The following is a 27,492-nucleotide window of genomic DNA, read 5'->3' on the forward strand; positions in this document are numbered from 1 at the left end:
AAGATATATTGCTGATAATTTTGATCACACAGATCTGGCTAAAAATGGAGGTCTGAAATTCAAAGTCATACCTGATTAAAGAACCTGATCACAGTTATCATTATTCTATATAACATCATGTTATTCATACAGAAAATAGTGCTTTTGATAAAGAGTGCAGAGTGGCTCTGGCCCATAGGATGAGCCTGGCTTTGCTGCACCATGGCTTTGTACTGGGTGTGAGAGAAAAGCATGACAGCCTTTGCTGCAGCATGTAAAGTCTGACAGCTGCTGAACACCTGCACTGGGCTTGCAAACAGCCCTGGTGAGCAGCCACCAGCAGCCAGTGGCTGGGGATGCAGGATTTTTGAGTAAATGCCCAAGTCCTCAGTGCTTCCACTTATTTCAGCTTTGGTGCTCAGGTCTGTAACTCTTGCCATTAACCAGGTATCCAAGGGTCCCCTGAAGCTCAAAGCTTACTGCAGGCTGTGTGACATTTCATATTTAGGGTCCATAACTGGGCTATTTAGCCCAGTTATTATTTTTTATTTACTCTGCCTGCCCATAATCATGTCCTTGCTGGTGCAATTTCTGCTGTGCTTGCTCTGGTTGAAGTTAGAGGCTTTTCAGAACAAACAGAACTTTTCCCTGACAGTTTGTACAGTCCTTATCAGCAGAGAGGGGCTCAGCTTTTTTCAGGGAGGTTGGCTATTGCTGAAATAGTCATAATAAATAAGATTACCAGGAATGGCTTAGGAATATATTTTACAGGGTGTATCTTTATCCTGTCAAGTGTTTGGTGAGTATCCCTGAGGTTCACCAGGTCTCCAGGTCTGTGCTACTGTAACACAGTTTTGCTGTGGTTTTTCAATTGGGATGAAGGTGGCTTAAACTATATGCCAAACACCTTTGTGTTTTCTTCTGGGCTACCAAAGCCTCATAAAGAGACTCACAGCTTATACACAAGATTTACACATGGCTGTTTCCCAGATGCGGGGAAGGAGGCAAGAAAAGACTGAGTCACTTATGAAGAGCTCAGAGGTGATGGTGAAATCACACACATGTATGAAACAATGCTGCTGATCAGCTCTGGTAGTACAGAGTGCAGACTGACAGATCACTGCTACTACATTTAATGTATCATGGCATCTCTTCCCCATTTGCCTTTCTCACTGCCAGAGCTCCAGGTGCTCACATTGGATACTGGGTGTAACAAGCTCTGCCTCTTTCCTTCAGAGACACTCACTGGATTCCCTATTGATATGGAAAATTCCTAAAGATAATCAAGAGACCCCATGACTCCATAACATCCAATGATAGGTGTTCAGCTGTATTGATCTATTTTTTTTCCATAGAATGACGCCACCTACTGGACTTTATTAAAAGAGGCAAAATAGTTCAAAGAAAGTAAATACTTTATAATGGGTTGTTTCTTTTTCTTTTAGCAAAGAAGGTTAAACTTTCCTACAGTTCAATTGCCAGAAAAAGATCTCCTATTAGGACATCAGGATGGTTATGGTACCTCATTAGAGAAGAAAAAAGAATAGAGGCAGAAAAACCACAGGAAACACTGACTATCTCTGGGGAAGAAAAAGAAATTAAGGAAAAAAATTACAATTTAACAAGACAGCTTTTATCCCTTTTTCCAGTGGGACTATAAACAACAGCCACAGAATCTCGGACTTTTTGTTTGTTTGTTTTTTTTTTAACTGAAGTGTGTTGATGGTGATCATTTTTAATTGACTTTGAACATGCAGTGGTAAAATCATTAATATTTAAGACTGCTCTCAGTCTGGCTAAGAAGTTGTCTTTACTAAAAGAACATTCCCTTCAGCTAAAAACCAACAGTGTGATTGTTTCCAACTTCCCACTTGTGAGCTAAGACAACACAGGGTGTGTCACTAATCAGAGCCATCTTTCCATATTGCCACGTTGCTCACCCTTTGGTTCCCCAGAACTGGGGCAGTCAGCAAGCTGCTGAAGGCATCCTGTGCCTCCAGGGAGGGATACCTGGCTTTGTTAACACTGAAATGATTGCTTTTCCTTACCTCTTCCTTTCTGTCTTTCTGAAAGGCAATACAGGTTTGTTCTCTACAATCTGAGGACAGAGGAGGAAAAAGATGCTCCCCCAATGTTCTCTCACTATAATCATAGTTAATACAGGTTTTGTTCAGCCTGTCCTAATTTTTGTTTTTATCAGCTTATTCATAATCCCCCTGGTGGCAAATGTTTTTTAATTATTTACCTTCTGTAATATGAAAGTAACGACAAGATACTGATTGGAATTTTTTTTAATATAAACTTCGCAAAGCAGCAATTATAATAAATCTTCATTTTTTAAAATTTCATTGATTAAATATGTATAGTGTGCAGATGTGTTGCTCTTGCTTTTGTCATTATTATGTTAACAGTCCTTCAGATCAAGTTGGACTTGATTTCAAAGTTTTAAAATAACTTGGCACCTCTCAATGAAAATCACTTCCATTTTCAGCCTTACACATATGGTCTCATTTCCTCCTGATGTTTGTAACAAGGTATCCACCTCAGGCCCATCCAGACTCGTAGGAGTTGCTTGGTTTACAACCTTGACCTCAGCCTGGCTATAACAGGTTTATTAATGCAAAATTCTGCCCACCATGAAGGTCTGTTCAGAGTTTTGTTGCCTTGAAGGATCTCTCCCCACATATTTTTATATAACTGCAAAATAATAATAAAAAAAGGATTAATACATAGAGAAGAAACAAAACTTCTGCAAGATGGATTATTGAGTTAACTTATTGGATGAAATGGGATTTTGATTGAATTTCTAGATAAAAAATGTGAATAATAATGTACAGACCAGAGCAAACAACAAGTACAAAATTTCAAAGTACTGTAAACATCAGATTTCTGTGTGAGTCATTTATGCCATCCTTGGAATAAGAGCAGGAAACCAGTAACCTTTATTATTTCTCATTTTCACTTGACAAGAGTCATAGTATCAAAGGTAGAAACTTGGAAACAAGGTTATATTAAGTTAATCTTTGTTCTGTCTAAACCTGAGGACAGTGTCTGAAAGCACCCATGGATGGTTGTTGTTACCTTTGTCTGAACACACTTCTGGAAAGTAACAGAACTTCTCTCCCAGTGTGAACTGTTTGATTTGAGCACAAGAAATTCTTCTCTCAAGAGTAGATTGTTTATTTGGCATTTTACCAATTTGCAATTTTTTTGTGGAAGAATTAAAAAGAAGCAAATTTTGCAAAAAGTATATTATCCTAGCAATATTTATCAATTAATTTTTAACAAAAGCTTAAAACTTTAAATAACTTGATAGGAAAATCAGGAAAGAACTATTTTCAGCAGTAAGAGAGTACAGTGTAACAAAATATTATCATAGCATAAAAGCAGTCAGTGAATTACAGTGAAATGCCTTTTTTCTTCATCAAAAGATGCTGTGGCCCTAAATATCTGCCATGACTTAAATAAATATTGAAATATATTTAACATTAAATATATTTTACATTGATTACATGGGCTAATGTTAACTACTTATTCCATTCTAATTCTGATTAAATATTGTCTAAATTTTTTTAATTAATCCTGAAATAAATGTGGCAATGCCTTCGCGGACTTAGGCTAAGATTGTCAACTCTTTATGGAGAAATTATGTCCATGCTATCAAAGTTTCTTTTAAACAGAATTTGAATTCTTCTTTAGGGATTAAACTGCCTATAAAAAGATTTGGAACTTTTCCTCAGCTCCAGCTATGATCTGTGGCTTATGGTGCAAGGCATACTCCACTGCAGTACAACACAACTTATCTTGAATTAAATTCACCTTTTTGTTATACTTGGATAATCCATTCTTTACAATACCGTAATTTTTACTAAAATGTTTGCACTGGTTCTTAGAAGGTGCAAAGACAGCAATGGATAGAGGATTGAACATAGACAGCCAGGAGACAAGGATCTTTATTAAGTATTTTCTTTGAGTGAGGGACTGGCAGCCTTTTTTGAAATTCAGTTGAAATTGAAAACCACAGACTTACAGGCAGTTCAGAAAACCTTCCTGAATTCTGTAGAACACGGGTTGAATAGCATTGCCACAATGATTCAATGAATTTATAAGAAATTAAGTACATGAGGCAGTGTTTATATTCCTACGTGCATTTCTCACATGTTATACTTCTAATATTAGTATCTAATCTAAGTAAGTCTCTGTGGCTTCTGCATTTGCAAGAGCTAAGAGCAACCCAATGAGGAGCCAGCCAAATCTATCATGACAAGAAATCTGCAGGTGACTGCTAGAAAGGGGGTACTATTCTAGGAATGGATCACTGTGTACTTGTACCATATTTTATATTTCTGCCTATAGCATCTGCTCACAGCTTCTGCTAGAGACAGAAAAATGTCTTAAAACAGGCTTTTGGCCAATACAGATACTCTTAACATTCTAATAAACTGCGCTCTGCTGAAGAGCTACCTTTGGAACTTCCCTCCCATGACCTCTTGCATTAATTTAATCCTCAAAAACCTACAGGAATGGGAACAAAGTTTCCAGTGATGATTACAGCCCTCTAGGAGATGGCTGGATAGGTAGAACCAGCCTTCCCTGCCTCATTTGCAAAGGCTGTGCTAACAAAGTAATCATTGTGTTAGGTCAGCTTAGAAACATCTGTTCTGCCCTCTGTATTGCTGGATCACCATGGGAACAAGGGGCAACTTGAGACAAGCAGTCACAGGAAATACTGAGAACCACGGAGTCTGATGCAGCATTCCTGTCAAACATCTGGCTCCAGGGATTATCTACAGTGTCCATCTACACCCACCCAAACTACTGTACTGTGACACTGCTTTCTACAGAACAGTTATCCCACAGCTTGGCCCTGATGAGTAGGTCTGGACCAGTAAGAAAGAATTTTGGTTTGCTGAGACTTTGGAAGAAAATACAGATCTTGAGACATGTCAAGAGCAGGAGCTGTTGTAGCCAACACCATGGTGCATCCACACCCTGAGTCCTGCTTGTAGGTTGGGTTATGCCACTTCAGAAAGGATATGGCAGATGCAGAAAATAGCAAAGGAAAACAAGGTCTGTAAGTGGAATGAAAAGGCTCCCACAGACAATAAACAGATATGGACTGGGACTAGGAAGTATTTTCTCACAACACTCATAATTAAATTGTAGAAATGATGGTGTGATACAAGCCAAATGACAGCTGAATTTGAAAATGGATGGAAAAAAATGGAGAATAGACACATCTGTGGCTACTAAGCAGAATGATACAAACAGAACCTATGGCATGAGACACTTCTTAAACTGCCAACAGCTGAGATATCAGGAAAAGAGCACCTCTGTTGCTATTCCATCTGTCTCACAGTGTTCTCTTTGGCCATCCACCCCTGTCAGCCACAGAGTATCCTGTGAACTGAATCCAGTGTGGCCTTTCTTATGCTCTTCACTCCTGCTTTGTGTAAGTATACCAAAAAATCTCACTCAGCCCATTTTTGGTTCAGTGCACAGATGTCCACAACAGCAACTACAGCAATACCATACAAGTTTTACATTGAAGCTTAAGCTTAAGCTTTCCAGTAAATGAAAAAGTTCATTTTCTGCTGAGATCAATTTAATCCTGGTAGTATTTTCCACTGAAAAATTATCTTTCTTTTCTTTAGTACTTGTAAAATGTCTTGAATATGTTAAGGCTAATTACAGGCAATAATCTTCTTCATGATTAAACTTAAAATTTTACAATGGGTTTTCTTACCTCTCCATTTGCTTTACCAATGGGAGAATTGAGAATGAAGTCAGAAGGAGCAAAGACATCAACCAGGGCAACTGCATCATCTTTTAACTGTTTAAAACCAAAGGACATACATTTGACAACTTGTAGTTGTATAGCTGAAGTACAGAGCAGAATAAAAATTATTTTTGTAAAGTATCAACTTTGATAATTTAAGAGAAATCCACAATAAGTAGCCTAGTTTTATTTTGAATTTTCACTCCCAGGGTAACTGCAAAAAGACCATATTTTAAACATTCTCCTCCTTTACCTAGGGGATTTTAAACATATTTTAACAAATATGGTGCCACTTACACATATAAACACAAATATTTTTGGACTTTAAAAACAAAATTACCAGATTCTTCTCTGAAATTTTGCTGACCTGCAAAGAATATGTTGCAATTTGGAAAGGTTTTGTGCTAATAAAGATAAAAATCACAAACTAACTCAATAATGAAATTTAAAAAAAAACGCTGAAGTATTTCATTGTCTTTCCAATGAAGATTGCAAGGCCACAAATGCTATGGTGTTATTTGGTAGGACAAATTGTTTTCCATTTATTGATAAATAAATTAAGACTAGATTCAGAGTCAATGAGTTGCTAAACTTTACAGAAAATTATTCAGAAACCATTTATGTAATATCCTGCTAACGTACTCCTTGAAGTACAGAATAATCTGATGACTACAAACCATGAATCTCTTTTTTAGTGTTTATATACTATATATTGAACCATAATAAACAGGCTTACCCTGTAGCAGAGCTCCAGAATAGCATCCTGAATAAATTTCCCAGGTTGTTCACCTGAAGCATAGCCACCTTAAAAACATTCACAGAGAAGCTTATACCACTTAAGATTACACTGGTACAAACTTTTTGTCAAGTTCAGTAGTCAAGACTAAGTAGCTGCACCAGTGTAATTGAACTGACAGTCTTTCATTAATGAGCTGACTGCACAACTCTTAATCTAAGCTATTTAGAACCTTTTGCACTAAGGAGCTACACTACAGCATCCTGCTGCCTATCCCTCATCCTCTCACACAAGCACTGGATCACAGCAAAACCTGTGATCTCTCCACCATCTCCGAGGTAAGTCAAGTTTTCGCTGCAGATTCCTGCTCCTGAAAATTTGGTTGAGAATGATTGTTTTGTACTAAACAAGCAGTAAGAAAATGCTGTAATATAAATTGTTGCTAGGATTCTCTGCCCCAGCCAAGTCAGGACTTTATAAAAGTGACATGCACAGCACATTCAGGGAGCTGGTCTCACCTTGGTAGAGCACAGCCAGGTATTTATTCAAGGACCAGAGCCCATAGAGAGCACTGAGATTCCTGAGCACTGGCTGCAGAGCCGCTGGGACGCTGGGATTGTGAGTGTAGTCGTGGTAGCGCTGTAAGGCTGCTTGCTCAATAAAAGCAATTGCCAGAGATCGACAGTAGTACACCTTAGGAGACAGGGAAAAAGGACACTGAGTAACCAAATACAAAGAACCAGTCGGCCTGTGAAGAATGGAATTGTTCTGGTGGAGTTAGTGGAGCTCTGCTGATTTAGGTCTGATGATATAGCTTGAGAAATTCTAAGAAACAGTAGGAGCAAACACTTTCCACAATGTCTGTGCAAATGTTAGTTATGAAATGTCTCTTGAAACGCCTACAGAAGTAAGACAGAATGCCTAATTACCAGTGTAATTTGGCAGCTGCACCCAGGGTTTATGAGATCAAGAAGTTACATCAGAGAGAAGACAATATAAACTCAAGTCTGCTAAATTTAGGATTGTTAAGAAACCCACATAAATCTAAGAAGAAAAAGGTAGGTTTGTATTTATTTAATATGATCCAGAGTTTTAAAAATCTTCCTATTGAAAAATTATTACAGTCCCTTCAAATAATAAACAAAAATCTGATCATGTCAGCATGAGTGGATTCTGTTGATGGATTGTAATAGATTGCAGTATGTTTTGAAGGAACTATGCAACAAGTCCTTGCCAACTATCTGATGAGAAAGACAAGTCACCAGTTTCTGTTAATGCACAGTACATAAAACCTTAGGTGACTGTATGTACTTACATTGGAACACTTGTCTACATTTATATACTTCAACTTTGCTACACGTGCTGCTGTGGAATAGATTGCTGACTGACAACATTCAAGCTAAATAGCAGGGGAATGCGATGCCATTGCTGTCCTGGCTGACTTGTTGCAATGACGTAAACTCATGTTTCTTTTTAGTTTGTTTTGTTAAGGTTTGGGTGCTTAATCATTTTCATGTAGAATTAGTTGATTAGTTTTAATTATTTTCTTTTAAATACTTGCATTATCATTGCATTTAGATCGACTGAAGCATGTAAGAAAGGCATATTCCAAAGATCACTGTCTCTCTCAACAGCAGCTGTCCAGTGGCTCACTTATGTCTATGAACAGCAAAATACACATCTGTTCTCTGCAGCATTATGGAGGACTGCCCCCTTACTAGATGGTTTTTTGAGATATGCTAATTCCCTAGACAGAATGAAATAAGTCTGAACATCACAAACGAAACACTGAGAATAATTTTCCCATTGTTCTCCCCTATAATTCTATTTTTCTCTTTACCATCTTGCACTTCTGCATTGTTTCTATCAAGCTGCCCCCAAACCAAAATAACCCAGGGATAGGTTAGGAATCTCTTCCAGATCCCCCACAGCATGAACAAATATTTTGTATTAGTCAACCACTGGGCTGACAGAAAAGTGTTTCTTCATGCCCAGAAAGTTTTAAATCAAATATGTACATGTCTTCAAAGCAAAGCTTCTAAATCATTTTCAGATGTTTTTGAGGCATGACATTTAAAATAAAAAGTCCTGCTGTCCTGAGGATGAATTGTAGGGAGAGAAGAAAAACTAATGACCTAAAGCATATCAACACCTATCTCAAAAGCAGTTGTGTGCCTGAAACTCTTTAAATTTTAAATATTTTATTTAAATACTTTTTATTTATAAAATAATAAAATTAATTAATACAGTAAATAATAAAGATTGAATAAGACAATCTTCATAGTTCTGAGCTCACCATTCTCTCTAATGCACTGGCCCCAGCACCACCTTCATCAAAACCTGGCTAACTGACAGGCAATCAGACTGGAGTATCTGGAAATTCATATATCTGGATTTGACCCTGAAGAGCTTCTCTAATACGCTGTTTCTAGGGTAAAAGCAGGAAAGATTTTCTCCCCTCTACCAGTGGTTTCACACAGATCACCCCCTACTGAGGCCAGGCTCGGTCTTCCTAGGCACAGGGTTGAATGTTGACTATTCCTTCCTGCTGTTTTTTAGCTTTGCAGATAAGGTAAATGACACTGACCATCCTCAGGGAACTGACCTTTCTCAGTGACAAATGACAAGTGTTCATTCTTCATGTGAGCCAATTTTTCTCATGGAGGTAGTAGAGGAATGTGGTGAGCTCGGGGATAAATACTGAAAATTGGAGTTAAGCCATCCCTAGCTGTTAAACCTCTCTGGTGAGAGAGTGGATCTGCTATATGTAAATTGTCAATGTTTCCTTTCCAGGTTCCAGTGCTGTCAGTCTGGTATCTCTCATGAGTATTTTGCACTATAGGAATTAGAGATGAAAAAAACCTATTAGGTCATCTAGTTTACCTACCTGCCAGAGCAAGATTCTTTCCTACATTATGTATTTGGCCACAAGCACAGATGGAGAAGTAATAATCAGATGCTGCAGTGTATTTAATACTCACAGATTTAGTCCTCAGAAGTTGTGCTATCAAAATTGCAGACATCACACAGCACATGCCTGCAACTTTTCTGAAGGGAAATATGTCCTGAATATATCCTGGAAGACTTCTGCTGATGTCTAACTGTCCTCGTGCTATTGTGTTTTATGCAATGCACACGGTCAGGAATTAAGTTTTATTAGTTTTTTGACTTGCTGCTTTATGGTTCAGGAAATTGTACTTTATGACACAAGAAGATAAAACTAACAGAAACTGACAGACTTGGGTGAAAATAAAAAATAAGAAAGGTTTTACTAAATATTACCTGACAGTTGTTTTTTGCCTCAAAATCACTTTGTCCAGCCTGCTTCTCCTTATTCATTTTTAGGTGACTTTCTCGGAGCAGGTAACAAACCAGCCATTTATAAGCTGCTAAAGGAACTATAAAGAAGAAAAAAGCAAAATTCTTAACATTCACATTTATGATGCAAGAAGTCACATGAAAATTCTGGTGCAGTCACAGATTTTGTTACTTGAGATAAAAAGTGAAAGCATTAATTAATCAATCCATTGATATGCCACTTTGTCCATTAGATACATTGTAGATACAATAAATATCTGGGGAGAACAGTCAGATTGAGAGTGGACAGTGAAGACATAACCATGTCTGGCCATACACTACTTCAAATTGACCCCAAGCTGAAAGACAAGGTGTATCCACAGCTCATCTTAGACTTCTTACTTGAATAAATTTTATTATTTTTTTTTCCATATTAAGACTTAGGCCTGCAAGGTACAAAGTCTCTTCTGAGAATACAAGAACAGAAGGTATTCCGCAATTACTGAAAGCAAGTGACTTGCAACATTGTTTTCACTGGTGGCTGAATGTAATCACATTTAAATTACTAGCTTTGCACATAATTGTGTCATATTTCTAAGAGCAGCTTAGAACTATTAAGGTAAAAAGTTATTCAGCATAAAGTGCCTGCATGAATCCTGCTTGCTTGTTTCTTAGCTGAAGATTTAATGTAGAATATACCTTAGAGTATAGGGAGTGTTTACATGCTGCCTAAATTAAGGCATCTAAATTAACAGTCCAGTTTCTACCAGAACAAATCAAGAAACAGATTCAGGTATTTTTTAAACTATGGTCTGGTTCAGTAGGTATTACATGAGACAAGAGAACATGTGGTGTTGCTCTCTCATTATGTGTTGGTATTATTTTTAGCTTCTTTTTAACTTTTGAGTCCAAGGGCCAATCTGGGCTCACAGTGATGCACAAATGGGAACAGCATCTAATGTCATACTTGACTTGATTATAGCTGAGTAAAGCAGGAAAACTACAGGGAACTCCTTTTCCATCATTACTCATTTTTCTCTGTACAATCAAAAGCAACTGTCAAAAGCAGATGAACTTCATGCCTTTTTAACATACTTGTAAATCCCTTGTATAGTTCTCCAAAAGAAAATATTTAGTGATAGAAGGTAGTGGCAGTCAATCCCCTTAAAACTGGAAAACAGCAATACACTGGTGAAAAACCCTAACTCAGACATGTTGTTTTAGAGAAACAAAAGAGAAAAAACATTATCTGATGCTCCATTCCAGAAGTGAATTTGGTGAAAATAAAATGTATTTTGAAATGTAAACTATGTTCTTAGTAAATAAAAATGCGTATAATACAAAAAACATCAGCAAATATGACAAATATCTAATAAGCAGCAGAGGTTGAATTTCAAATTTCTGGATCCCTTCCTTTGGAAAGGAATTTAAAATTCTAGAATCAGTTTAATAACAGCAGAAGCCTACCTGAGGAGTCCATGCAATCTTCAACACTAATGGCTGTGAATTTCCAGCCAAGGATATGATGGTAGTCTTGCAAAAAGTTTATTGTTCCCAAAGGGGATTCAAAAGGAGCTTTATCTGAAATACCAGAGAAAATAAAAATGATTTATGAGAAAAGAAACCAGACTTTTTGGAACTAAAAGCCTATTACAAAGCCATGCATACACTTGACAGGCCAGATGCAATTAGGCCATAATACTTATTTTATTATGGCCTAGTCCAGCCAAAAGAGGACTGGTGGACAAGCGTGGAAAAACCTGACATCACTGCCTATAATTATTCCCCATAAGATTCAACTCCAACTGCTGAGTTTTCCAGCTCTGTATGATGCTAATGAAAGTCATTTCTGGAAAACTGAAACAAAATCTAGAGAGCTACAAGATGTGGTGATGGATATTGCTACCAAGTCAGGTGATATGAACTGTTCCAAGTAGAATAAACAGACCTATGATGACTTTACCAATACAGAGTCACAGAATCATAAAATGGTTTGGGCTGGAAGGGACCTTAAACGTCATTTTGATCTAACCCTCCCATCCTGGACAAGGACACCTTCCACTAGACCAGGCTGCTCCAAGCCCTATCCAGCCTGGCCTTGAACATTTGCAGGGATGGGGCATCCACAACTTCTCTGCCAACCTGTGCCAGTGTCTCATCACCCTTGCAGAGAAGAATTTCTTCCTAACATCTAATCTAAATCTCTCATCTTTTAGTTTAAAACCATTCTCCTTTGGCCCATGACTATCTGCTTATGTAAAAAGTAGCTCTCCCTCTTTTTTATTAGTACTGGAAGGCCATAATGAAACTTTTCTAGGGTGAAGATACCCAACTTTCTCAGCCTGTCTTCATAACAGAGGTTCTCCAGGTCTCTGAGCATCTTGGTGCCTCCTATATCACAGACCTCTATAACATGTCCCCATCTTTCTTCTGCTTAGCACCCCAGACCTGGATGTAGTGCTAAGGAATTTCGGTTGAACTAAACTGCACCTCTCAGGGAGCAAGATATGACTTAACCTGATTAGGGATGGCAAAACATCTACAGCTAGCTTCTGCAAGACAGGAGAAAGACTATTTCTTGCAGCAAATATTTCTGTATTGTGTATGTACCATATGATGGAGTCTGAAGCACATTATTTATGCTCCACAAAATTATGAAATGACTGTCAATTGCTTTCAGTATGAAATTACCTCCTAATTCCATTAGCTACACACTGTTGACTACAGCATAAGATTCCACAATGAAAACATACCTCTTATGCAATTCATCCAGCTCATTAAGTAGTTGCTGGTTTGCTGAAGCAGGACATTGTTATCTCCCTCATATGTGCAGTTTGGATCATTGTCATTTCGGATTTCACCCAGACGATTCACTTGTGAAGAAGAAGTGCACAGTTTAATATATTGCAACACATCAGAAAAACTAAGAGAGATTAAATAATTATTTTGTGATAAAATGCAGGAGAACCATCTTTTCCTGTAAAACTAAAGTTACAAACAGATGAGCTTGAAAACTCACTCATTACCTTGTATAGTAAAGATTTTTAGAAGAGTGTGGCATTTAACTTACAAGAGAAACTTTAATGTATAAAGTCTGCATCTTTATATTCAAAATTGAGACTGAATTACTTGTACAGTCTGTCAAAATGCTGGTGCAGATCCTGTATGAGTTTAGGGAGATTTTTTATGACTTCAGGTATAAAATAAAGTTTAAAAATATGGATATGAGGATAAAATACTTTCTAAACATATAGCTAAAATTCAGAAATCATAGCAGAACAGAAGTGGAAGAACTTATCAAAATAGCCATTCTCTTTCTGATCAGTGCATGCAGTGTCTGTGACTTACTGGCAAGGTAGCCGTGTCCTCCACAAGCTTCTCGGCACTCCTGGGCTGCCCGCTGAGCAGTCCAAGATGCCAGTGGTTTGCTGGCAGAAGATAAAGCATGAATCTCACGTCCCAGATCAGCCTTTGCGAAAAACAAATTATAAACAAGGAATAATTTTTATAGAAATTAATTTGGTGACCACCTAAAGCACAGATACATGTATTGCTTTATAAAGAACAGTAACTGGAAATACAGGCATAGAACTCTCTGAGATTTATGTAAGTGCAAAGCATATTCTTTGGTGCCACAGAAAAACCCTGCCACAACTGAGAAACCTCCAGCACCAACTTTCTTATATGAGACAGCAATAATTTGTGTCAGGTAATGGGCACATGGGTGCATCTTAGCTGAGCTGTACCAGCTGGCACAGCATTTGAGTGAGTTAGTTCACTAACTGCCAAGCTTTCCCTCCCAAAAATGGAGAAGCAGGTGGTTGAGGGTGGCCTGTCCAGAAAAAGCTTCTATCCTATCTCTCCCCAGCCAGCAACACGATATTTATAATATTTATTGCCTTACATAGTTTTCACTGATCTTTTAAGCATCAGTTTTGCAAAGAGCAGGAAAGCTTTTATGTACTCCCTCAGAGACTCCAGAGGATCACAGTAGCCTCCATTTACATTAAGTCTGTTGACCTCCCTTTGAAAATACATTTGGAATTCTGGTTTCTGGAGACAGGGGCTTGATACAACCAAAGCTTGTTTAAGAGCACCTCCCTGATTGGTGGTTTTTGTTTTAAGATCTTCTGTAGAACAAAAAATGTAAGGATTACATTCTTAAAATTTTCAGCAATGATATTAATTCCTATCATGACCTTTTTCTGATAGCCACTGTTTTCCCTAAGATTAGTGACTGCACTGCAGATCTCCAGAGATGAAGTATCACAGAAAAAATCAATTAAATTCTTCTGTGTTTTGTGCAAAGAGGAGAAATTAAAATACCCTGCCATTAGTATAAGTTATTTTGTGAACTTTATTCTAGCTGAAAGATCCTTGAGGATTTAAGTAAGACATGAGCAATACAAAGCCAGTATGTAGGCCCTCAAAATTTTTATTGACAAAAATTATAAAAATAAATAAAATTTATATGCTGTTATTAACACATTATTGCAGTTAATTTGATTCAGAATCAGTCCTTGCACAGAGACTGATAGATTACACTATTTCCTCCGTAAAGAGATGACTTCCAGCAGACTGATTGTGGGTGAAAAATTCCCCGTTAAGACTCAAAAGTCAACTTTTTTCACTAACATTATTTATTTTAATGCATGAATTTGAATTGCAAACTCAATCCAGACTTGGAGAGCCTGTGAAGGAATTAAGGTTAGTATATTTTCAGAAAATCTTTGATATATGTTCCCTGTAGAATCACTTCCAACAATTATAAACTGAATTTACACCATCATAATATATTTATGATAAAAAATTCTGCAAGAGACCATAACCTTCAATCCCACAGAAATCAATAATACTTTAATCATTCCATCAAAACTAATTTGATTGCTTTTCTAAACACAGCTTCAATTGGTACTTTGTATGCCCCATATTTCTGAGAATTGCTCTGTCATTCTTGATCATTAGAGAGCCTAAGACTTTAAATAGGTCTTCCATTTGACAGTTTACACTTTATTGTAGTAAGAATTCAGTGAAGAGAAAATATGTAACATCTCACCTGTCTCTGACTCCTTTGCTTTGTCAACACACCTGCAAAGAACTCTACAAAGTTCTCAAACAGGGACTTTGAGAAATAATCTAAGGCATACGCAGCAGCCAGGTAAGGTAAAAGACGCCATTGCTGGAAAAAAAAAGAATTAAATTGATTTGATCACAAATTGATATATGTTTTAAATAGTTATATTGAACCAACTCATTCATTTTTACTGTGTTCAAAATGGAAAACTGCTTAATGGAGAGGAGAACAATAACCACCTATCATCTAATTTAATTACATTTAATTATGTTATAGGTGGTTATTGTTCTCTTTATACAAGTTATGGTTGTATTCTTTTAGTTCTCATGTTTCATGAATTTGTGATAAACATTCTCTTAAACCAGGGAAAAAGTTCACTGAAGCTTTGGGGACCAAAGACATATTTTTGCCATGTGTTTATAAAATGTCTGGCATGTCAGGGTCAGTCATGATTCATAAGTTTCTTCACTAGAAACATGACAGAGGTTGTAACCATTTCATGGGGCTCACAAAGGAAAAGAAAAATTGCTTTAAAGTGTTTATGGGAAAGGAAGAAGACAATTAGAGTTTCAGTAAGCAGAACCCACAGAACAACCCAAAACTGAGAAAAATTAAGACTCAAAGAATAGTGGAAAGCAGACCCTGGCTTATTCAGAAATGGTGGAAGGATGGCACCTTCCACCAGGTTGTATAAATACATGAAATCTTTCAACATTGCAAGGTAAGTGTCAACTTGGTAAAAGGCATGAACTTTTGCAAATTCCTTGGACACTGCAAGGACCAACTGGGCAGGTTTGTTTTCAGCACTTCTTATGTATTAACCTTTGTCATTCAGCAGATCTGAGTTTTCTCTTCCCCCCCAGTTATTCTCAATGCACTTTTTCTAGTTTTTTTCAGTCCAAAAATTGTTTTTCTTCTGTATAAACTGCAGGGAAACCTTGGTTATAATCCTCTTTAATTCAATAATTCAAGTATTAGCTTGAAATTTCTCTACAATAAATGTCATTGAGTTCTATCCTTTTAAAGCATACAGGCTACAAATAAGAAACTTACTGCAGCAACAAAAGAAGCAGTGGTGTTTTGAAACAAATGCTACTTTCTACATCTGCAGTACTTTTGCATGTGCCTGTAAGACAGTCATTCTGTTAAAAGGTTACTATTTTAGAAGACAAATGTCTCTAGGTACTTCAGAGAAACATGATTTTTTTTTTTGTTTTGTTTTGCTATTCCAAGAACTTATGTTAAAAGCCTGGTCATGCCAGAAGAAGGTTTTGAGTTGGAATGAACCCCTAAAGCTGTACTAGAATGTTGCTTCAGGTAATTTCACTAACTTCAGAGTCACTAACTTCAGAGTCACTACTGTGATCTGTAGTGGTTCTGAATGTGAGTTTCATATATAGAAGTGTAGATTGAGTTCCAAAGTATTTACCTGTGTTTGGTATTCAAGGACAGGTATTTCTTCATCCTCAGTTGGTCCAAACTGACGGCGAGCAGCTGAGAAGCGAATGGCTATTGCCAAGGCAAGCTTTAAATTGGTCACAGAAAATGCTGTGATCATAACTCTGCCACTGGACAAGGATCCCAGAGCTGTACTGAAACGTTCTTTAACATTCTGAATTAATAGAAAGCACAGAATGGATGCTGAGGTTAACATTTCATTTTACCCCCATAAAGATGCAACCTGGTAACATGATCAGAAGCAATTTTGTCAATATTGTTTCTTGACTCATTCAGATGAGGTATTCAGGTGAGACTCAGAACAGTCTTGCCTGAACACAGTGAAACTCTAAACTCTTTGGGAGCAGTGGGGTTGTGCAAAGAGCATGAAGTTCAGTCAAGCCAGCAAGGTGAGTTGAGACATCTCTGAAATGCAATTAAAAAAAACAACATTCATACCTCATGTGAAATTGTCAACAGCCTTAAGTTCAGGTATCCAGAACTTCCTGACATACAAGGCCCATTGCTCTGTCTTTCAACCTACTTATACTTTTATATATTTAATGAAACAAGACCTTTATTTCATACCTTGACAGAACTCGAGTACTTCCCCTCAGCTGTGACATCTCCAGCTATATTCAGTATGTTTTCTTTAGGTATCCTGACATTGTGGAACATGGCAAATCTGTTTAAACAAATACACAAACACAAATGTCTACATAGTCTGAGGTTTCTTATTACAGAAAAAAGGTCACAAGAAAGATGAGATTGCAAAATTATCTCAGGCACATCAGTGATCTGAAAGCAGTGCTCATCAGGCCAGGTCGGCAATTTTAAGCAAGTGTGCCTGGGACAACAAAGATTTGCAGACTTATAGCAGCACAATAAATTCAAGAAGAGAAATTATTTGTTGTAACTCTTCTGATTTTTAATTTTGTTTTTAAGAGGTGATGTTTACAAAACAAAAAAATCCCACTTAATTGACTCTAAGAGACCATTTCAGCAGCTTTGTAAGAAAAGAAGTAACAAAGTAATGGAAGGAAGAGCAATGTATTCTGGTTAAGGGAAGGGACAAGTGAAATTACTTATAAAAAACCTTGTACACAGGCAGTTTGCCAGATACTTTCACTGACACCTCAGAAAGCTGAACTGAATTCTCAGGCTGCATGACTTAGGCTGCCTAGGTTGGTATCTCAGCTGTCAAAAACCTTGGGAAGATGAACAACTTCCTTCTGCTGCCTAGAACGGGACTGGGCCATTCTCATTCCAAGTAATTCCCTTCCTCAAACAATTCTGCAGAACAATATTCTTGAGGTGTTGTTTAGTCCAGTCTGGAGACTGCTTTGGAATAGATACACTATATATTTTTATGAGTCTAAAATACAGATCTGTGAGTATCACTCGTTCTACTGCAATACAAATAAGGACATAGCTGAAACAGTGCTCTGAGAAGGAAGCGAAAGGGAAATTTTCCTTTGTTTAAACTCAAATTAGGAATTCTGTTCCCTAAAATGTGGCATCTTGGAAGAGCAGGATAACCCTTTCTAAATTGCAGCACTCTAGCAGAAATACAGAGGGAAGTTCTTTAGATAGGGAGAATGTTGATATGTTCATATTCTTCAGGAAGAAAGTGATTGAACTGTTTCACCCAAATAGGCAACACAGTTTGGCACAATAGCAGCAGTATCAATCCATCACGAGTATCTCACTATCTAACAGCACTTGAAAAGCTGTATTTGTAATCAAAGAAAATTCCTTTTTCCTGCCAATAAAGGCTAATCTATTTAATATGGCTCATGAGAGCCAGGTCTTCCACATTAATAAATTACATAATGGGTGCATTGCTGCATGTGCTTTTAAATTATGAGTTGTTTCCAAGGAAACATATCTGAATACTGAATTTATTCAGCCTTAGAGAAACTCAGTATTTTCAGACTTGGAGAAAGGCATGCTATCCCAACCAAGAGCCAGCTGCCCCAACAACACTAATAAGTGCTTTGTTAAAGGCCAATTTCAGTGAGAATACACTATGTAATAGAAGCAAATTCAGATTTTCCAAAAAATCTGATTTCCATCTACATTAATATTTTTTTAATATCACGGAAAATAAAAAATCTCTTTCTAGAAAGATCTTTTGGCTAAATTCACATTCTCTGCTCCCTATATCCCAAACAGAATCACAACTAAAACTATACAACAACTTATATTTTTAAGCAATAGCATGCATCTTAGAAAGAACTTGAGCTTTTTAATTATTATTATTCATTACTTTAATTATAGAAGATTGTGTGTGGCAAGGTTTAGGTTTCTGGTTTACACTGTATTTTTCACAGTTGCTGTCCATCCATAGAATTCCAAGAAGGTGCTTCCTCCTAGGACCTTACAATGAAAGCATAAGGCAGGAAGCTACAAATATGTTCAAACAGTGAAGCAGACACTAATTACTGAAGAATATTTTCCTGACAGGATGCCTGCCAGTCACAGCACACCAGCAGCTCATCAATGGCATTTTTTTACAAGCCATTAGAGCAAATGAGAATTTTAAGAAAAAAGTCAGAGTGATGAAAGTAAGTGAGCTCCATGGATGTTTGTAAGGATCCCTCACAAGTAGGAGGGGATGCATGGAAGAAAGCAATGAAATATTATTTTAAAAAGCTATTGAATGGGTGATAAAAGCTGGAATTATAAGACAGACTAAATGAAGAATTGACCTAACAGAGAGATGATACAGTATTTGGGGACATATTTATATAGACAATATTTTCAAGGGCTCCAGCTCTTGGGCTTTCTCTCTGGAAATACATCTCTGGAAGATGCTTAGCCTCGTATGTGATGAATCTAAGATTTCATGGCAGTGTCCATAGCCATTAGGGTGGAAAATATCTCCAATATCAGAGTCCAACCATTACCCCAGCAGCACCTTGTCCACCACTAAACCATATCCCCAGGTATGATACCCATACATCTTCTGGACACTTCCAAAAATGATGATTCCACCCCTTTTCCCTGGGCAGCCTGTCTCAATGTCTGAACACTCTTTCAGTGAAGAAATTTTTCCCAGATTCTAACCTAAACTTCCCCTGGTACAAATTGAAGACACTTTCTTTTGTTCTGTCATTTGTTACCAGGGAGATAATGACAACGAATAAAATGGCAAATTATCCTCTGTTATGGGTTGTGTTTTACACTGTAGTGATTAGTTCAATTCACTGAGCAAAGTTGTGCAGTTGTAGAAAATTTTTTATATTGACCTGTGATTGAGACTCAAGCATTCATAAAAAGCAAATTAAAAGCTGCTACTTTATAAATCTATATGCCAATTGCCTACTTTTAGGAATTCCAAGCCTACTCATAATGAACATGTGACAGATGTGTGCTGAACAAAACAGGTCCTAAGATTACCTCAACAATTTTACCCACTTTCACTTGCTGTAATACAATCCCAAACAGTTAAATCTAAGGGAAGTCTTCTGTTGGAAAGAGTAAAAAACCTTCAAGAAAGTTTTATTATAATCTGACACAAATATAAGGAAGCTAATTCTGTACCACACAAAAGATTACCTAAAATTATTATGATTAAAAACAACAAGCACACCCATCTTTAATAACTGCTTTCACAGCTAGTGAACCAGAATACTGAATTTCTTATCATTATGATAGTCTATTTTCTTAAAATCAAAATAAATTCAAGTAACAGTTTTTTAAAGTTTAGATTTTTTCCCTTGATATTATCCATTGCAGATATATTATAAAAAGATATGTGGATATGCATATCAGATGGCAAAGATTTTAAGAAGCAAAGCAGAGCAGCAGAACTAGCAATTAAAAATTCAACAGAAAATTTCCATGTGTAAAGAAATAAGATATTTTGCCTATAAGCACGAGTGTTGAAAATAAAAGCAGAACCTCACAGGACTGGTGGGTTAAGCGACCTTGGGAGATTGCTGCCAACTGCTGTTATGCTCCTTCTCCAAGAACTTTGCTATTGGGAATTGTTAGACATACTGGCCAATTGGAACTTGATACTGGAACATATTAAAAATAAATAATAAGATTTAATGAAGTCGACGATCACGTTTTTAATGGTTATTAGCCTAGAATGCATAGACTTGGCCCACATCTGTCAACGCATTTAGGGGGAAAATCTTCTTGAAGAACTGAAGAAATATCTTACAATAATGGAACTGTATACACAGTCATGGGGATATCATGTACCAGCAAGTTTGGAAAATGGCTAAATTTCACAGTGATGACAAGACCAGAGGTTTGAAAGCTGCCCTACTCAGGGCCTCTTCAGCACAGCAAGTAGCATGACTGAGATTAAGACCTCTCAGCAAGACAGACAGACAGCTGTCACTTTAAATAAATATCACAGGGCTCTACAGCAAAGTGCAATTCTGCATCATATAGACAGATTTTTTATAACAGATAAAAAAACCCCAACTGTATCACACAGATTTCTACCAAGAGCAGCTGAGCAGGGTGAAGTGCCATTCCAATAGTAGCATTCTTGTTTGGGTTCTTTGGCCAGTAGTTTAGGGAACATTTCAAACTAAGTTAATCTCACTGACTTTAAATCATGCATTAGTAATTCATCTGGTGTGCAGTAACGCTGATAAAAGAGGAGCAGCTGGAAAAGCTACAAGCTCCTTTTGCCAGTACTAAACTAATAAACTGTTACCTATAGTACAGATAGCTCAAATATGCTTTGGTGAAATTCAGACTCACTAAAATCCCTTTTCTGCCAACTTTTGTTACTGACTACATTAGAGATGGTGCAATCATCTCTAGTGCCAGGCTTCCAGCCAAAAACAGAAAGCAGGTGAATGGTATGGGAAGGCTGTGAGTCAATTGATATCAGGGCTGTTTATGGGATACAGTAAACCTTGGGAAGAATAACATTTCAGAGGTTTGATGAAAAACTTGCAGAAGGAAAGAAAAATGCCACATATTCTAGACTAAAGCTCACAGAAAGGTTAGAGCTGAAAAGAGTTACACTGAAACTGGGGAAAACAGCACTATTTGAGTTTTATTTTCTACAATCAAGGCTCTAATCTAAGAATGCAGCTCTGTTCTGCTATAGCAATGATAAAACAACATAGCAGTTCATAGGCCTCCTAATTCTAATGGACTCCACAGGCACTCAAAGACCCACTCACACTGAAGTTCTTACACTCCAAGTGCCAGTGTTGCGAGGAGCTCTGGATGTGCAGCTCCTGCAGCTGTTGAGAGCAGACAGAGCTCTGCTAAGGAACAAAAATGGTTGGTTGAAGTTCACTGCAGATGTGAGGCTGTCCTTCTGTAAGTCAAAAAGCAAATGTGTGACCAGATCTAAATCTACCTTTCCCTATTTGCACCCTCATCAAGTACCTTTCAGTGTGAAGTTGCTATGGCTGTAGTTTTGAGGCACATGAACATGACAAAAATGAGGGGATAAGGCAGCACTCTGCAGCAGTGTGACCACAGCCTAGTAACAGGCACAGCACTGTATGTACCCTCACAGTGTCCAAACCTGACTGCAGAAACTGCATGAGGAGGGCAAAGCAGGGAAATGTCAATGATTCTGCTGCAAAAATTATGGCTTTAACTTAAACTGAAAACATGCAAGATGTGTTTGCAGAATAGCTAGTTTTAACTGTGGAAGTGGCACTTTTCACAGGGACTAAAGTTCTCATGATAACATAAATACAGGTATGAGCATTTTAACATTCTTTTTTTCTTCTATAACCACTTCATAGATACTGCTATTGCAATTGTTTGAAACTTAGGTCAGAAGCTATAAGCCAATAAAAAATATTAAACAAGCCCAAGCTGGTTTATTTGGGAAGCAGGACCGATTTTTACACTTATTTTTTACATTTCTTACATCTCTGTTCTTTTTCCTGTACCAAAACTCTTAAGGCCTTGCAGTGAACCAGACCTGTCAAATTACCTGACTGAAGACAGCAAAAAATGGTGGGGTTTCTTTAATAAGTTTTCAGGCTGTTCCAGTTCCCTAGCTGAGTCCCCTATAGCTACATAAATGTTCATCACAGCAGAAAAAAAAAAAACAGTGTGAGAGTAGAAGCAAATAACCAAAGAAGCTGATTATGGATACTATCTTCACTGAGCTACTGTTTCAGATTGAAAGATTAAGCTCCAAAGACAATTTAGGCTTCAACCATGTATTATACCTCCTATCTTCCTCCTGAAATAACTGCAACAGTTGCAAAATCTAAATGACCATTAAGAGGATAAATAGTAGAAGACAAAAAGAACTAGACTTTAATTTGCTCTGTCCTTAAACTAACAATAGCAGCATCATAATATATTATTGGCACTGATACTGAAATAGTGATGAAAAAACAAAGTCAGAACTAACATTTAACATTTGTAAAGGCTTGGAAGTCATGTGATATATCCTATCTTTGCCAATAAACAAGGAATTATAGTGAGGGCTTTTTGAGCCATCTCTTTCCAGAAGGGATTAGTTTACACAATTTATTGCTTTTCTGTCCAATAAATCCCCTTTACCCATTCCTTCTTGGGTGTTTTGTTTTGTTTTCCATATCCAGAAAACTGAATCTGGCCTCACTGATTGCTAGAGAACATGCTGAACATTTTAGTGTGCTGTATTTGTGCAAAGATTGACCCCATTTTAATTGTACACAAAAGGCTGTTGAACAGCTAATAAACATCATCAGTTTTCCCAGGCCCACGATTATCATTAGATCCAGTTAACAATTCTTCCTCCAGAAAGACCCTTTTCTTCCCTACAAAGGCTTAAGGTAAAATGAGTTTCATTACTTTAGTTCTTCCCTTACAAAAGGTTTTATCTGCTCAACAAACAGTATATATGTTATCAGTGGATGCAGCAGAATAAGCTCAGAACATGTTCTACAAAGACAGGCATGGTAAGCACAACTTCAGAAATACAATTATAGCTGATTTTTCACTCTTCCCCATGCAGATTCAGTTGGGCATCATTTCCATCTCTGGAGAGAGGAAAGGAGAAATTTGCTACTAGTTAAAACTGGACATGACACTGGTTCACCAGCAAATCAGTGCCAATCATTTACTGATGTGCACTGAAATGATGGGTAATCTGGGACATGTTCCAGCAACAAAGGTACATCCTTCCCCACCCCCTAAAAAAAAAAAAACCAAACAAACCAACAAAAGAAACCCCACACCAAAGGAAGAAAACAGAAATGCACATCAACACATAGCCCAGCTCTTGCTTTATGTGTGTGTCACCTCCTGACTCCTTATGCCTTCCACACATTTTATTGAAAAGCCCCTGAAATTCCAGATACTCAGGGATTTTTTCAGCAGGTTTTTTTTTTCCCCCAGCTACTACCATTTTAGGTCCTCAGTGAGCAGCATATATCAAAGAGTGCCAGAGCACTAGCAACAGGTGGACATTTCAATATTATAAAATAAAGATTGAAGCATTTGCATCCCCTGGTGGCAGTCCAATTTAATTTTGGTAATAAAACACAAAACCAGTCTAAACTCTCCAAAAGAAAAAATAGAGATCTATTTTTAACCCTTTTATGTGTTGATTACACAAATTATTGCAAATGTCCTAGAGAACGAAAAATATTTTAAAATATTTTACAATGATTTTGTCCTTTTTTTTTTTTTGTCAGGTTAGCTAAAGTTACAAAGACCTGCAAATACCACGTGATTTTTGGACACTCAAATTATCAAACTATGAGAATAATTTGGAAAGTTAATTTTAGAAATAGATTTGCACTGCAAAAATTCCCATATTAGTTCTGAAATTCTTTCTCTTACTAAAAACATTACACTCTGCATAAGCAGGAAACCAGTTTTCAGTCAAATAACCCAGGAGATTGTTTTTTAAAGCCAGAATGGACAACTACAATCAACTACTCTGTTTTCTTACATAGCATAAATCAACAGCATTTTACAAGGAGGCTCTGGAATTTCTCCTCCATGACCTCCATTACTGCTCAGAAACTTAACTCTCTGTCCATATTGAAAATTATTAGCATACATTTCTTGAAGCACAGGAACAAAATCAAACATCTCTGTCAGAGATGTCAGACTCTGATCCCGACTCTGACCACATGTCCTGAGTGTAACTACACGGAACCTGATTTACTAGGTGTTCATGGGAGTTGGAGCAGACTTCACAAACAATTCAATAAAGCCTGGCAATGCATGTAGTGGAGACTAATACTTGTAGCCACAGCGTAAGGGAAGGTTTTCTCCTCTCCACTTACAAGTCTGTGCTTTCTCTGGGATAAACAAGGACATAAGACTGCTAAATGGCCAAGGAGAGCACCTTGACAAGGCACTATCTGGTGAAATACCTCCCTCGGGATCCTGACATTTTGCAGATCATGCAGCCAAGAGCCCATTTTCTAGTGTGGCATGGCTTGCTGTCTCTGCAAACAAATGCAGAACTTCCTCTCCAGTCCCCATCCAGACCTTCTGAGAGCTGACATCTGCAAGCCCTGACACTTCTGACATCTCAGCATGAGCAGGAGGGCTGCAGAACAAAACTTGGTTCCCTAGTTCTTGAGAACAATGTTGGCCTGCCTCTAATCTTCGACCTCTCCAAAAAGAAAGTAGCTAAGGTAGTTCAGGAATGGGCCCCTAGAGTTTTTAGCTGAATGAGGGGTTATCTATGGGTAACCTCGGGCTCCCTCATCCTTCTCTCTTAATCTGCAATGCTGTCTTAAGGTTTCTAATGCAGGGACTGTCTTAATGAATACTGAAGAGATATATACCCATGATTAGGGCTCTTTGGGAACTACTGTTTCAAGATAATACTATTTTTTTGTTAAACAACATATACAAAGTAAACAGAAATGCCTTATGACTGCTTTAAATGACATATGATATCAACTAAGATAAAGGACTCCATCCAACATTAAGATAAGAAGTCACTGGTATCACATTTAAAGGGTATTTTATGGATTATAATTTCAAACTATTCAGTTATTACCAATATTTTAAGAAATACTCCATTTTTTCCCAGTAGATAATGGAGAAATGGATTTAAAATTATGTACATTTTAAAGACACATAACACACATACTCTTCTTTCCTGCTTTGCACATAAATCTATATTGCAATATAAGAATGAACAGCAGAATTTAAATACTTCTACAGAAATATGAATAACATTTAGATTACTCAGGCCCATGCTGCTGTGCCATCTGGTGGTTACTAGTCTGTAATGCAGAACCAGGAAAAAATACCCACCTATCCTTAAACATCCCCCTTTTCACGTCTTTCTCATGGTTTTGCTCTATGAATTAATTTTGGGTTGTTTTGGGTTTTTAAAATTTATTTCCTCTGTGTCCTTAGGAAACAGAGAATCAACACAATGAGCTAAATATAAATATAATATAAATATAATCATAAAATTCCTACAACCTTCTGGAAAGTCAGTCAAAGCCATAATATTTGAAACCAGGATACTTTAAGAAGTCTATACTGTGTTTACTGCAATGGTCTGATTTAAAAAACAATACATAAATCGGTAACAAACTGAATCAACAGAAAGAAGCAAATTTGAGGCATACAGAAGTAAAACCACTCTTCACCATTTAAAGTTTATGTCTTTATACAGAGCTACATTAACTAATGCAAGAGTTTAAATAATTTTTACATAATGACTGTTTTAATGCAGAAATTGACCTCTGTTTCCTCACTGTATCTCCACCCCACCAGACACCTTTGGTTAGTAAAGTAGACAGAGAAAGGCCCTTGGAGTCCATGACTAAAGAAACAGAGCCAAGTACATTTTTATTTCAACTGTACATGACTAAAGAAATGGAGCCAAGTATTTAATTCAACTGTACACACATAATACAGAAGAAAGTAACTAGCCTTCTCTTTCTTGGCTGCAGTCTAGAAATCCCATAGTTAAAACATGATACATAGTTTCTCCCTTCAGCCTCATTAATCTTAATCTTTACTGAAAATAAGCCTTGTCTGGGGACCACCACTAACTTTCCTGTGGGCTGGAAATCAACAGAAAAAATAATTAGTCTTACACCCAGATGGGTGCAGAGGCTGATAAAGTTCTTTAGTCAGAACTTACTAGATATTTTTTTTTTTCCATTATTATTGTTGAAGAGTCTATAACTGCAAGACTGCTTGGGGACATTCACAGAATACCAGGAGCATTTCACATTTTAAAGAGTGAGAAAGGCTGAAAGGCCGTTTTTTCAGATAGAAAATACTGAAATTCAAGATCTTTCAGTCTGGGGTCTTTTTCTAGAAATATCAACAATTCAAAACCACTAGTAAACACTTCAGGAGTAAAGACAGAACAGATATAGGGGGATCTTTGCACCACTACATTGTGATATAACCTAGAATGTTTTCTCTTTCAAATGTAATGACTTACCCATTATCCAACCCATTCTGCCCAAGCTTCTTTCCTACGTCACCTACCATCACACCTGGCATTGGTAGGAGAGTTTTTGCATCTCGAATCTGTAGGGAAGTAAAACAAAACATTTCAGTAATGGAAAATGAAAGTTAGTGGCTGAATGTTTCAAAGGTTGAAAGTATTCCCAACTTGTACCCTGTTGCTAATGATAAAGAGATCTCATTGTTTCTTTCAAGCACATAATCCTGGATACTTGTGCATCCTCTCATTCAGGACATAGATACTTTAATTAAAATTACTTTGAAAGATGACACTAATTACACCACTGTGTTAAATATCCCTTAACACTGATGACTTCTCTCATCAGACTAGCACTGAAACCTCCTTCAGGTGTACACAGACCCAGCAGAAACCAATGGGATTTTTATGTAACAATCAGCTTTGAGGTATTCCCCAATTCTGTAATAAACTTTGTTCAGCCTGCAACTAGTTCATTTTACCACATAGAAGTCTTTTATTGCACAGACATATTTTCTGATGCCTTCAATTTTTTAAAATTATTTCTGTGGTGGAAGTTTGCAGATTTCATGGAGATCAGCCTGCAGCACTGGCAGACATAAATAATCTGATGCCCTGTGCAAGACTTTCAGCACTTCATACATAGAATACAGATGAATTCTAACTATATAAGTACCATGATGGTCTAGAGACTTTTCAGCTCTTTTGTATTTTCAAAAGTTTTTGCAGAAAACTGACAGTATAAAACTAGCTCTATAACCTTCATGAAATCAGTGAACATTTAAAAAAAGTTACAACCTGGTTACAACTGCAAT

General features: G+C 37.1%; 1 protein-coding gene across 4 annotated transcripts in view; it reads right to left on the minus strand.

Moving 5' to 3' along the window:
- Nucleotides 1-2,252: 2,252 nt before the first annotated feature.
- Nucleotides 2,253-27,492, minus strand: part of ACOX3 (acyl-CoA oxidase 3, pristanoyl) — a 32,107-nt gene continuing 6,867 nt past the window's right edge. For 3 of the 4 annotated variants that reach the window (XM_015625021.2, XM_015625022.3, XM_015625023.1), the window contains 12 exons: nucleotides 26,675-26,763; nucleotides 16,891-16,987; nucleotides 16,295-16,477; nucleotides 14,848-14,970; nucleotides 13,140-13,260; nucleotides 12,545-12,664; nucleotides 11,259-11,372; nucleotides 9,777-9,892; nucleotides 7,013-7,187; nucleotides 6,495-6,562; nucleotides 5,726-5,812; nucleotides 2,253-2,676 (listed from right to left, as the gene is read on the minus strand). In XM_015625021.2, the coding sequence (XP_015480507.1) occupies nucleotides 2,557-2,676; nucleotides 5,726-5,812; nucleotides 6,495-6,562; nucleotides 7,013-7,187; nucleotides 9,777-9,892; nucleotides 11,259-11,372; nucleotides 12,545-12,664; nucleotides 13,140-13,260; nucleotides 14,848-14,970; nucleotides 16,295-16,477; nucleotides 16,891-16,987; nucleotides 26,675-26,763 (1,413 nt within the window). In that variant the 3' untranslated portion in view covers nucleotides 2,253-2,556. The remainder of the gene's footprint in view (nucleotides 2,677-5,725; nucleotides 5,813-6,494; nucleotides 6,563-7,012; nucleotides 7,188-9,776; nucleotides 9,893-11,258; nucleotides 11,373-12,544; nucleotides 12,665-13,139; nucleotides 13,261-14,847; nucleotides 14,971-16,294; nucleotides 16,478-16,890; nucleotides 16,988-26,674; nucleotides 26,764-27,492) is intronic. The other variant, XR_004496971.1, reaches the window with a different exon arrangement.

This window comes from Parus major, chromosome 4 (assembly GCF_001522545.3).
Source record: "Parus major isolate Abel chromosome 4, Parus_major1.1, whole genome shotgun sequence".
NCBI classification, from domain to species: Eukaryota; Metazoa; Chordata; class Aves; order Passeriformes; family Paridae; genus Parus; species Parus major.